Source organism: Toxotes jaculatrix, chromosome 4 (assembly GCF_017976425.1).
Source record: "Toxotes jaculatrix isolate fToxJac2 chromosome 4, fToxJac2.pri, whole genome shotgun sequence".
NCBI lineage: Eukaryota > Metazoa > Chordata > Actinopteri > Toxotidae > Toxotes > Toxotes jaculatrix.
The window spans coordinates 24,675,004-24,687,013 of record NC_054397.1 but is presented as its reverse complement, the minus strand read 5'-3'; the positions used below and the strand labels follow the sequence as shown (position 1 = coordinate 24,687,013).

The 12,010-nt window shown below is 42.0% G+C and overlaps 1 protein-coding gene across 1 annotated transcript in view; it reads right to left on the bottom strand.

Moving 5' to 3' along the window:
* The window catches only part of LOC121180318 (testis-expressed protein 2-like), a 29,469-nt gene that overhangs the window by 8,692 nt on the left and 8,767 nt on the right, over positions 1-12,010 (bottom strand). The window contains exons 3-8 of the mRNA XM_041035632.1: positions 3,307-4,873; positions 2,310-2,510; positions 1,754-2,084; positions 1,269-1,507; positions 821-988; positions 592-691 (exon numbers count right to left, since the gene is read on the bottom strand). Of these exons, the coding sequence (XP_040891566.1) occupies positions 592-691; positions 821-988; positions 1,269-1,507; positions 1,754-2,084; positions 2,310-2,510; positions 3,307-4,848 (2,581 nt within the window). The 5' untranslated portion in view covers positions 4,849-4,873. The remainder of the gene's footprint in view (positions 1-591; positions 692-820; positions 989-1,268; positions 1,508-1,753; positions 2,085-2,309; positions 2,511-3,306; positions 4,874-12,010) is intronic.

Here is a 12,010-nt window from a genome sequence, read left to right as displayed (position 1 = left end):
TTGGAATAGTCAACTTTTGTGTGTCGGTGTTTATTTGTAGTTCTGTTTCTTTCAATGAACCAGCTTATTCGAGAGCTGCAAAGTTTCATCAATAACCAGCTGGTGAATCATCACAAAAGCTCAGAAATAGCCTGTGTAATTTTATTTTATTTTGCATGTATGTTTTTCTAGCTAGTTCTTTTTTTAGTATGTGTGTATTTGATGGCAATGAATGCATAAATGCACTTTAGCTAAAGCCAAGGTGCAAGTTTATGACCTCCCCTAACCAATGCTATACTTAATATGAGGAAGCTCCATGGCAAAATCCTGATAGATAATTGGCTAGCTTTGTTTATTTTTGTTATCTCTAATGAGGACATGGCTAACTGACTGGTGTAGGGGTGCTGTACTGTCAAGAGACAATGGAACTCTGTGGCTAAGCAAACACCGCAAAATAAATAGAGACTTCCCAGAAAACAGCATCTGGAGCTCAGTAGATCAAACAGTTGGTATCATTGGCCAGACGTATCAGTACGTTTTTGTGCCACTATGTGTGTGTTTGTATGCTCTATGTATAAATGTGTCACTGTCTGAAATGGATTTTTCTCTTACCTCTGTAGTCAATGGAAGGTTTAGATGCCCCAAGGATTCTGGGAGTGGCTGAGCCCATGTCCAGTTCTTTCAGGGTCAACTCATTCATGAAATAAGGCAACTGGGAAAAGAAGACAAGCACAGAACTGAGTGAGCCTGGACACATGTTGTTTTCAACAGGAAGGTGAGCATGACTCAATTTTTAACCAATTCTAAAGGCAAAGGTTACTAAGGGTCTTGCTCCACTCACCCGTATCTTGCTGAGCTTCATCTGAATCTTCTTGGAGACCAGTTCAGCCCAGTACGGCTCGCTCAGAAAGTCCCAGAAGACCCGACCAAGAGCCGCATTCACCCAGGCAACAGCCTCCTCCTCCTCCTTCCCCCTGGGCTGTACCAGAGGTGAAGTGGTGCTCTGAAGCTAAAGACACAGCAGGTAAGGTAACAGCACATTAGAAGGCAAGAATCTATCTGAATCTATCTGCACAGGATTCTGAGACATTTAACCCCACAACATTACAACCTATTCTATACCCCCCTCCCCCCAACTGAATCTTTATAAGAATGAGCTACAATCACAATTGTTTTGTTACACTCCTTGTAACACAGTGAGGTTATATCTGCCAGTTTGTCATCAGAAAGAGGAAAAAAAAAGAAAAGGTGCTAATAGTGTAAATGAAAGGTGAGTGATGATGTGCTACCTTCTTGTCAGCTCCAGGGCTGCTAAGAGGACTCTGGAGAACAGGGCTGGCAGCTGTAGAGCTGACTGTCGCCTGCTCTGGCAGTAAAGAAGCCATATAGACACTGTACTCCAATAGTGGCTTGGTTTTGGCACTGCTTGCTGCTGTTGATGAGACTGAGGAGTCCTTCGACCTGAGCTGAGATACCAGCGCATCGTCCAGGCTGCTGCGGCTGCTGCTGCGACTGTGAGAGCTCTGAGCTGTGGGCCACAGCAAACATCAGAAAGAGGCGAGGAATTAGATGCTGCACTCACAGTTTTAACTGTTTCTAAAATACCCAAACTTTGATTTGGATGTACCACTTTTCTAGCTGGGCATTTTTCTATCCTTAGAAAAAAACGTATTTTGACAGTTTCAGCCTTGGGGAAAAAAAGAGGCCTGCCCTCTACAACTGCAGAAGAGGAATAGACCTCCTTCTTGTGGATACAAACATCAGTTTTGCTCACCGCTCTTACTCCCTGCAACACTGGAAGTTTTCTTCAAGTCTGCCTTGAGCTTGGAAGCTGAAAGAAACCGCTGAAACCACTCCTCCTTCTCCCTCCCAGTCCTTCCAAACAGATAAAGGGTCAGGTCTCTGCTGGATGAAGACAAAAACCCTCGCTCCTGTGCTCCTCCACTCCCCTCTCCTCTGTCCCTTATGCTGGTGCCCTCACTGGCTTCACACCTGTCGCCCTCAGCCTTTGACATAAAGTCATCCTGTTTGGCAAGCTCGATGCAGATGGGGTATTTTTTGTTCCATACACGCTTCCTGGCCAGGCTCTGAGGCATTAGATATACCTAAGGGAAGAATTAGGAAAAAAGTCTGGTAAAGTCTGGTTTCTATACATTTTTACCATTTCATTACTTTTTCATGACAATTCCAAGAAGAGGCCAACAATTTTCTATGGTGTCCTTCTTGCCATTAAATATGCTAAAATGTCACACTGTGGTAAAAAGAATATGCTAATGAAATACTGAAGTGTATATAATGTCAGGGGCCAAAAAAGTAATCTAACAACATACTTTGCTGTTGGTAAGGTCATAGATCTTCTGACTGATGTAGGTGACATCAGGTTTTGGTTCGTTGTGCGTGGCACGGCGGGCGATGTTGTGGTTGGGCTTAGACAGACGGATGATGGAACCCTCCAACCGGACATACACAGAGTGAGTCAGTGTGGCATGGTATGTCTCTGGGTCGTAGTTCGATATCTCATTCATCCAGCCCTGGAAGGAAGACATAGCCATTTTACTTATATAATGTAGGTTACATTCAGGGAGTGATGTCTAAAACAATCATAGTAAGTTTCCCATAAGAGAGAAATACTTCTGGACAACTACAAACAAAGAGATGACAACAATCTAACACTGTGAAAATGAGGGCACTGTGAATATCCACTCACATGTAACATGTTTCTACAGTGACGGAAAAGGTTACGTGTCTCTTTCTACGAACTTCACACTGATAAGAGAGTGTCTTGTATCCACTGTCTTTTCAAGTTGAGTCATAAACAGTTTGTTGTCATTTGCTTTCTGTGGTGAGCTTTCAAGTGCATGTGGCTATTTTGAGGATCCACATCTACCTTATCTGCTGCTCTGACACTTCAATGTGAAAACTATGAAGGAAATGCGCCTAATAGATATAGATATTTTTGTATAGGGCCCTTATAGTCTGTTTTGGACATGAACTAATATCCATGATAGGTTGAGCTCTAACACAGACTTAGCAAACACAATAACAACATATATCACAAAGTATAATTTCTGCATACCAACATGCAGGGATGGTTTTTTCTTCAAATTTCCTTCATCTTTTGCTTTTATTTTTATCTAAACAAAGCCCCTTCGACAAGTTTACAAATCATACTACATTTAAATGTGTATCGTGGACTAATTGATCTGTTTTAAAATTGTGCTGAATTACACCTGCTGGTCTTTGCTATTAGCCCAAAGTGGCATCAGGTGGAAGGTGGCTATTGGCTGTTGAAGAAATGAGCCAAGAAAAGAGGAAAGATTCACTAACCTTATAGATTTCTGGTTCCTTAATGTCCAACTTGGTCAGATTCCACAGCTTCCCATGGTGTCTGGAACGTCTAAAATCACCAGAAGGTTTTGGTCCTGTCAGCCACACAACACCAATGGCTAAAAGGAATCCAAGCCCAATCCCAAGCAGCATTCCTCCAATGTAGTTGGGCAGAGGTAACACAAAATACCCATAGACCAGTACAGTGAGGATGATGAGAGTATAGTGTGGAACACTTGGTACCAGCTCAGTACTTTCAGATTCCTCTTCACTGCATGATTCAGTACTACCACTTAGTGGCACTTTAGTTTGACTGCCAGTTGCTGTGTTGTCACTTCTATCACCACCATCACCTTCCATATCCGTACAAATTTCAAAGTCCTCGCTGTACAGGATGCAAAAGTCCTCATCCTCCTGTTTGGCAAGAGCAGACATAGAGCACTTGTCCAATGACATTGAAAGTAAAGATGATTTGTTGGGGCTCTTAGTATCAACAGAGGAGGGAACAGTTGATTCAGAGGGACCAGAGGCCCCATAGTTTGGGCTGTCAGCCTCCCAGTCACCTCCTTCTTCCTCCTTGATGCAGTAATTGTTGTTGCTCTCCAGGTGACCATTGATAGAAGTAATGTTAGAGAGCTCTGAGGCACTGACAGAGAGGGCCTTTGGCCGGTAAATGTTACTGCTAACTGAGACACTCTTTTCGTCTATGATCTTACTCAGCAGCTGGAGCGGCTCGGAGATGACTTCAGAGAGACGACGCTTAGTGTCTTCAATTCGTGCCTCGACATCCGACACTTTGAAGAAGCTGCGGTTATCTGGTGAGGTTAATGGAGAGGAGGGGGCAGTTTTAGAATCACCAGCTGACGACAGGTTAGCGGACTGCATCCGGGACTGTGTGAATTGCTTGAAGAGTTGCAGGTTAAGGCGGGATTCTGGAAGACGGTAGGGTGTGGAGGAAGAGGATGAGTCCTGGGATGTATCTGAAGATAGGGATTTGACAAGAGTCTTCATGAGATGCCTATGCCTGACTGATGAAGCAGGAATAGACGAGACCCCGTCACGAGATTCAACATCAGAGGAAAGAGACTTCACCAAACTTAGAAAAGGTTTGTCACTGGAGGGAAAGCTCAAAGATTTAGTAGGAGAGGAGGTGGAGGTTGAGCCTTTCTGCTCGGCAATCTGCAATGGAGTCTGTGTGGGAGAACTGCTAGTGTGATGTCTAGAAACGGGAGAACGTCTGGATGATTCAGGAATGACAGCAACCTCGGCAGCAGAGTCCAGTGGTACCCCTTCAAACATCTCCTCGCTTGCTTCTAAGGCTGTCACAATATTTGAGTCATCCTGAACGTCTGAGGTAGTGGAGACAGTTGTAGTGTACAGCTCTTCTTCCTCCTCCTCTTCCTCCTTCCCAAAAGCTGAGAAGTGGATGGTGATGTTCTCCTTTGACAGCGATCGCTGCACATGGAGCTTGGGGGCCACGGCAGGTGGCTGTTTGTTTGTGGAGTGAGCGCTGTCTGCATGGCTAGGATGCCGGCTGGTCATTGCAGTACTCCCACTGAGTCGCAGTCTGCAAAGAAAGTGGAGCGATGACACTAAATTAGTGCGGAAACAGTATGGCAGTTAATAGATTAGTCAGTCAACAGAAAAATATCAAAAACGATTTTGATAACTGAAAAATAATTCCATTCATTTTTCAAACAAATATACCAAACATTCTCAGTTCCAGAATCTCAAACGTAAGGATCTGCTGCTGTTCTTTGTCACATGTAATAATAAATTGAATTAGGTTCTGGACTATTGGTTGGACAAAACAAGACATCTGAAGATGTCACCATGGGCTATAGGAAATATAGCGGGGATTTTTGAGTACTGACATTTTATAGACAAAGCTATTAATCCAGTATGTCTGGGACCAGCTTTGACTGTACTCTCCTATAACTCTGAAGATATGTTCTTAGTTAAGGAAGTCATTGGTTAAATCACTTTGTTAGGTGATAAGCCATCCATTGAATTATTTCTTATATCTTGAAAAAAAATCTTTTACTCTGCAGTTTAAATTAGTGAGAGCAGTTGTTTAATTTGGGGTAGCTGTGGATCTGTCCTCTGCAATCTATAACAGAGGAAATTTACAAAGAACAACTGCTGCACATAGTATTTTGTGGCTGACTATTCACCTACCTATATATAGGTAGACTCACAGTCTCTCAAAATCACCATCTCCACCACCACCACCATGAAGTGCAAGAACAAGTCAAAAGGGCACACACAAACACAGGTGGTAGCGTTCCCTGGTGGGAGATTATCCTCATCACTGCACTAGCAAATCTCACTGGTTGGTCTGAGCACCTGCACCGAGGGGGACTGTGATCAGGGAGACAGTGTGAACCTTCCCAGTGAAGCTCGTTGCTAGGCGTTTTTAAAGAAGTGACTGGCAACACTGTGTATCTTAGAAGAAGCTAATTGCTGTCTGCACCATCTCCAGAGGGAGCAGAGTACACAGAACTTGGTATTCCCAGCTGGGGGAAAGAAAGGATGAAAAATCCAAAATTACAAATAAGAGGAGATGATACATCAAATTCTCAAAAGACAGCCTCTGATGTCAATACATTACAGAGCCACTAACCATCTATCCTGTGTATTTGCATGTGTGACTGCGTGGGTGCTCGCAAATGCAGCGTTCGGCAGTAATCAGGCATCTAAAATCATTACAGACACTGACAAACACACCTAGTGATTAGAACCCCCAATCCCACACACCACCTGCTGACACTCCAAATACCTAGCACACACTACGCCCAAATATTCGGCAAAACCAAAGAGCCTAATGTGGAGCATTCAAAAACAAAGATAGATAGGCTAAAAAAAAAAAAAAAACAGGACTAACAAGGCATATGAAATATGCAGCTGCCTTGTGAAAACAAACCACATTCCTGACATCACTGACAACTAGACAGGACCTCACACTGGTAATGAGAATACTGCACATGCAGTTCCAAGCTCTGGGTCTTGTATATTATATAATGAATATTTAAATCGCATAAAACAGACTTGTCTTGTGACTGTGACTTTTTCAACAAGGACTGAACAACTGGCTCCATGTTCCCACATTCCTGACAGACGTTTATCACTTAATTATACTGTGTGACATATATCAGACACTGTGTTACAACACAGGCTTTGAGGGTGTGTGTCCAGAGACAACAGACATCAGCCAAAGTCCAGATAACTGAGGTTGGAATGAGGTAACATTACATAATGATGCAGATTGTTTGGTGCCACAATAAGTCACCTGAAGTACTTTGGCTGATCAGCTGACCACAATATCAGGTGTCTGTTTAATGGGACACAGAAAAGGATAAACATTTTTTAATGGGGACATTAATAAAGTAGCCTGGCACGTGGTACAGGTGATGGACAAATATAGAGAATCAGTGTAGAACATTCACAGTGCTGGCTTTAAAATTTTAGCTCAGAGAAAACTTGAGAGATAGCTAGCACAGGCAAAAGCTCAACCAATTAATTAAGCAATTACATTGACTTTATTCTACATGCTTATGGCTATAAAGTGCAACGGCTTTATAGCTTCATAAACTAGATTAGAACCAAACCATCATGATCTTAGAGACACAAACAGCTTTCTGTGGAAAGTGTAGATACGTCTGGGGTTAACCGAAAAAGATCAATTCAGCCCAAGTAACACAACTTTACTAAAGTTGATGCTGTAAATAAAAATGAAAGTAAATACACAAGGAAGTAAGTGCACCATTTGTAGTCTCCTACTGACTGGGCATAAGTAAGAATTTGCGTGATCATGGATCAGCCCTCAGACTCCCACATCTCAGAATTTAGGTGCATAACATCTATGGCTATGAAAGCTATGTGCTAAGCTGCCTGGTGTAATGCACAACAATGTGCTTATGATGGAAAGGAATTCATTCCTCAGCTGCACTTTTCCTTAGCTACATATTTCATCCTTCCCAACACACACAATTAACGTTGTATGGTATGTTTAATGTCAAAAACATTTATGCTTGAACACAAGCTGATCAAACTATTGCCTCTTTTTGTATCTATGTAAAATCCTCTAGTAGCAAAAACAGAATTACGGTGAAGTCTTGTTGACATTTAGCACTGGCATCCTTGTGCCTTGTCTGGACAACAGAGATGGCATGAGGTCATACTGGCTCACTCATATACAGACTCAACTTTGCCACTCATTGTCACATGGGTCACAAGTGAGCAAAACCCAGCCAGGCAGTCTGCCAGCCACCTCTGTCCCTAGCTAGCCAGCCTTTGGTCAGCAGCAACACAATGAGGCCATTCTATTGGATTGCCAGTTGGATTTCATTTTAACGTACAAAACTCAAAGGGCCGAGCAGTATTTGCCAAAAGCACATTAGGATTAGTGATAAGGTGGGGAAATATGTATGGGTTTGTGTGTGAGGCCTAAAAGCTGATTCTATCTCCAAATTAAACACTTTGGAAATGGAAGAAACCAAAACCACCAAAGACTGGGCATGTCTATCTACATGTTTATGTATTTGGCTGTCTATAAGTGTGCATATGTACACACTGACAGTGTAGCTCCCTGTGTGTCTTCGTTTTCTCTGAGCCTTTCCCTGAGCCAATGAACAGACTTAGAGGACGGCGCAGAATCACATCCTGCCATTGATGCTGATGAAGCTAATTACAGAAGCAAGCCAGCCTCATTAACCCTCATGTTTTGCACTCATTAGGGATGTGTTCACGGCTCCCTTCTGCTGTATCAAGCAGCACACACTGGTAATGAGAAGAGACTCACAAAGCTATTACACATACTCAAGATGTCAGTGAAAATGAACCGAGCAGCTACACATGGCGCCACGTGTTTAGCCTGTTCAATGTATTGTTCCAATGAACTGGAGAATGACTTGCTGGTCGTGTGAGAAGACAGCAGTCACTATCAAAAGCTGTTTTGACACAATGATGTCTTATAAACAAAATTGTGGAGCAGCCTTAAATAGATTCATCCAGTGTTTGAAGAGCTAAGTTACATTTCTGAACTGAATCTTTCATCCAAGCATGAACTAGATGTGTGTGGTATTTTAAATGTCTCAGCAGTAAAACATGATAAGAAGCAAAATCAAGGTGCAAATTTACAGAAAAGGAAGAAGAGCAGAAAAGTGTGAAACCATTGCCACAACAACTGAAACCCGAGTGCGTGTGCACATATGCACCCCTTTTTGTGCATGACATGAACAAAACCCAGGAAAACAGATACAAAAACTCCACAGGGAGCCTTTGTGTGATCAGTTTCATTTGTCAGTTGTGATATAAAATAGTTTAGCCACACTATTTTAATCCATGCATTGTCTCTCTTGCATTACAGAGCCAAAAATCACATTAGTAATAAGAAAGAGAGAGTATTAGAGGAGAACATGATTATAAGACGAATGCAGCACTGTTGTTGGTGACTGTTTTAACACCACAATGTCAATAAACAAAAACTACACACTGCAGGCTACAGCTTGTGGGTCATAAATTATTGAGGCAGAACTATTTACAAATGTGAGTGGAGTGTAATCAGATTTGTAAATGTGTTAAAAAAAACTTTAAATGCGTACTGAGTTTTGTGATCGTGTACACATTTACAAATCTGATTAAGCACAAACGGATATTTACAACCCTTTATTATCAAGGCCAGGATCTAAACCGGTAGTCCCACCGCTTTGAGAGCAGACTGACCTACTCTGATGACCCTTGATCTCTCAGTATCGTTCGGTATCAAGGTTTTTTTTTACATGGACCTGAACAGTTGTCAAAGTTAAGAGATGATTTCTCAGACACTAAGCACAGCAGTTAGAAATGTAATATCGTTGTTCCTCACTGTATCCTGTCAAAAATAAATATTCAAACCACAGAGGACTTTAAAAACGGACACAGTCTAGTTCTCCAGAACGAGGGCAAAGACACGTGGCCTGAGCATCATTCAACATAGTGCAGGGCAATGAAACTGAAAACCTAGATAAGCTGAATAACAAGCTTTCATTACAAGAATAGAATGAGGAAATGTGTTCTGCTATTTCTGATGTAGTGCTGATTAATTATTTAACATAAATTATTGTTGGTTCAATAATAGTACCAGGAGAAATTCTTTGTAGAGAAGCTTTTCTGACATGTTGGCATAGTAGTGGGTAGTGCAAATGTAATCCACGCTTCTCATCCATTCTCTGGGGATTTCACAATGTGACAATAAGAAAAGCAGGAAGTCCCTAACTGAAGAAGAAGTGGCTAAATGTTGTCCAATGAATAAAAGTGGGACCAGTAAAAGAAGAAACAGGAATTTACAACATTTACCAAGTTTAACAGAATACTTAAACCATCAGAGACTAATGGCATGACTTGCATACAAGAGAGGACTCTTCTTTTATTATCTTATGTTTTCTTGGTATAAATATTACTATGCTGGTTGAGAAACTGGGTTCCTGAAATAACCACAGTTCTTTAAATATCGTGATTCCGTGTCCCACAGTGGGACTACCTCCTCCATGACCTCATGCTCCACATCGCACTCTGTCAGCCGGTCTGGAACCACAAATGTGAGTGCCAGGAAAGGAAGAAATCCTCCCTCATGTGCCATTCAGATGCTTCACCTCTTCCTTGTAAGACATTAGTGAAGAGAGCAGGAAGACATTAACTCTACTAAGACATTAGTTTGCAGCATTTGTTTTGTGACAATGGGAAGTAGTGATTCCTGGATCCACTATTATACAGGAAAGTCCTAATCAACAGAAGTAACCACAACGTGGAAAGGTTGTAACTCTGAACCTACAGAACCTGGTAAAGGCTGGGTGGACTGTTGAACAGTGTCTTAAGCCTCCTCCTCCCACACCTTTCTGCTATTTGACTTTTGGAAGACTGTGTCCAAAAGCAGACCTTCTTCTCACTTATGAGGACATGAGAAAGTAGCCAGGAAGCAGTCTCTATCAAGCTGTCTTTTTAAGTCCCCACATAACAACTTCTATCACTTTTTGTGTGTACCATTCCATTTACATTTGCCCCTTTTATATGACAGAGGGCTTTTTGCCTCACCTCTGAAGACTTGCAACACTGGAGAATATACCCTTTAACATTTCATACTTTATTTATAAAATACCTACTTCAGAAAAAGTACATTTTGAGCTGAAAGGAGTAAGAAGCTGCTTCATATGATGTTTTGCCCAAGACACAAACAATTGGTCACTATTCCTAAAGATATCTGTCAACAACTCTTTGCAATTCACTTTCAGTAGGAGTCAGTCAAAATCAAAATACACAGAGCTGTCGCAGCTATGTGACTATAGCTGAACACCGCTAGTCTTTGCAGTCTACCAGAACAGATAATGATCATGTACACTGTGTGTCTGCAGAGATTGGAGTGTTCATTTTCTATCTTGTCCTTGTTTCACTGGGTAAATGTTTACATAAGCAAATACAAGCATGAATTAACAAGGCAATCTCACATTAGTGTCTGTATCATCTAAATGCACGTAGGCCTAAAATATCAGGAGAACTGCCTGTTTCCGTTGTCTGCAGCTCAGCACGCTAAGGGTATTTTTGCAAGTCATCCTGCCCGTTGCTTTCTGCCAATACACCATCACATGCCAGCCCCCTCAGAGCATCTCAAATGTCATACACCACTGTTTCAGATGACATCAGGGGCATTAAGAGGATGCTTGCTAATGGACAGAGATTAAACTACAGCAGAAAAAAGACTGTAAAAAAGACTTGCAAACATGTCTCACACATTCCCCCATGGAGGACATGGAGGACATAATGAAATCCCAGACCACTATACCTTACCCAGGTTGCCTAGGAGGGGATTAGAAGAAGTCCCACTTTAAATCCTGCTGTTTATTTGCAGAAGTAATGGTTTTCCCTGTGCTTGCACTGACAGTTTACCTAATGACATGCAAAGTGCCTCACAGCACAGTGCTCACATTAATGCCTCAGTCAACATCACAGTTACAGTAGCTAACAGTTAACAGCCCCACAGGCAACGACAATTTACAGATACCCAATAGCTACATGAGGATTACATGCCCCATTGTTTAGGGTTGTTATTAAAAAGTAAATGCTGAGGTGGGAGAACTGAAAGCTTAACATGATTAAACACATTTCTGGAGAACAGCCAGTGTGAGCTTTCTCTCGTTAACACTCTGATGCCCCTCGTGTGCTTCAAGTTGATAAATATAGATACTGATCAATTATTGATAAATATAAAACAGACAGAAACAATCTTTTCAGTTATGTGAATGCATGTCTGGTGTGCAAAACACTGTTTCTTACACACTCTGTTACTATAGAAATACACAGTAGATGAGTAAGCAGAGCAATAGCAGAGTGCTCTATGTGGCAAACTGAGTTAGCTGAGACCCAGGTGTGTGAGAGCCTGTGTGAGAGCCTGCGTGTGTGTGTGTGTGTGTGTGTGTGTGTGTGTGTGTGTGTGTGTGTGTGTGTGTGTGTGTGTGTGTGTGTGTGTGTGTGTGTGTGTGTGTGTGTGTGTGTGTGAGAGAGAGAGAGGCAGTGGTAAATTGCATTTCAATCCATTTAGATTTCAGGTTCTGGAGACAAATTAACAATAGCTGCTCAACAGAAGTGAAACTGTTCTCAGGAATGCTGACAAACTGGTGAGACAGTGAGGGACTGACGTGTTAGGCAGTGAGATCATCATGGCTATCAACTG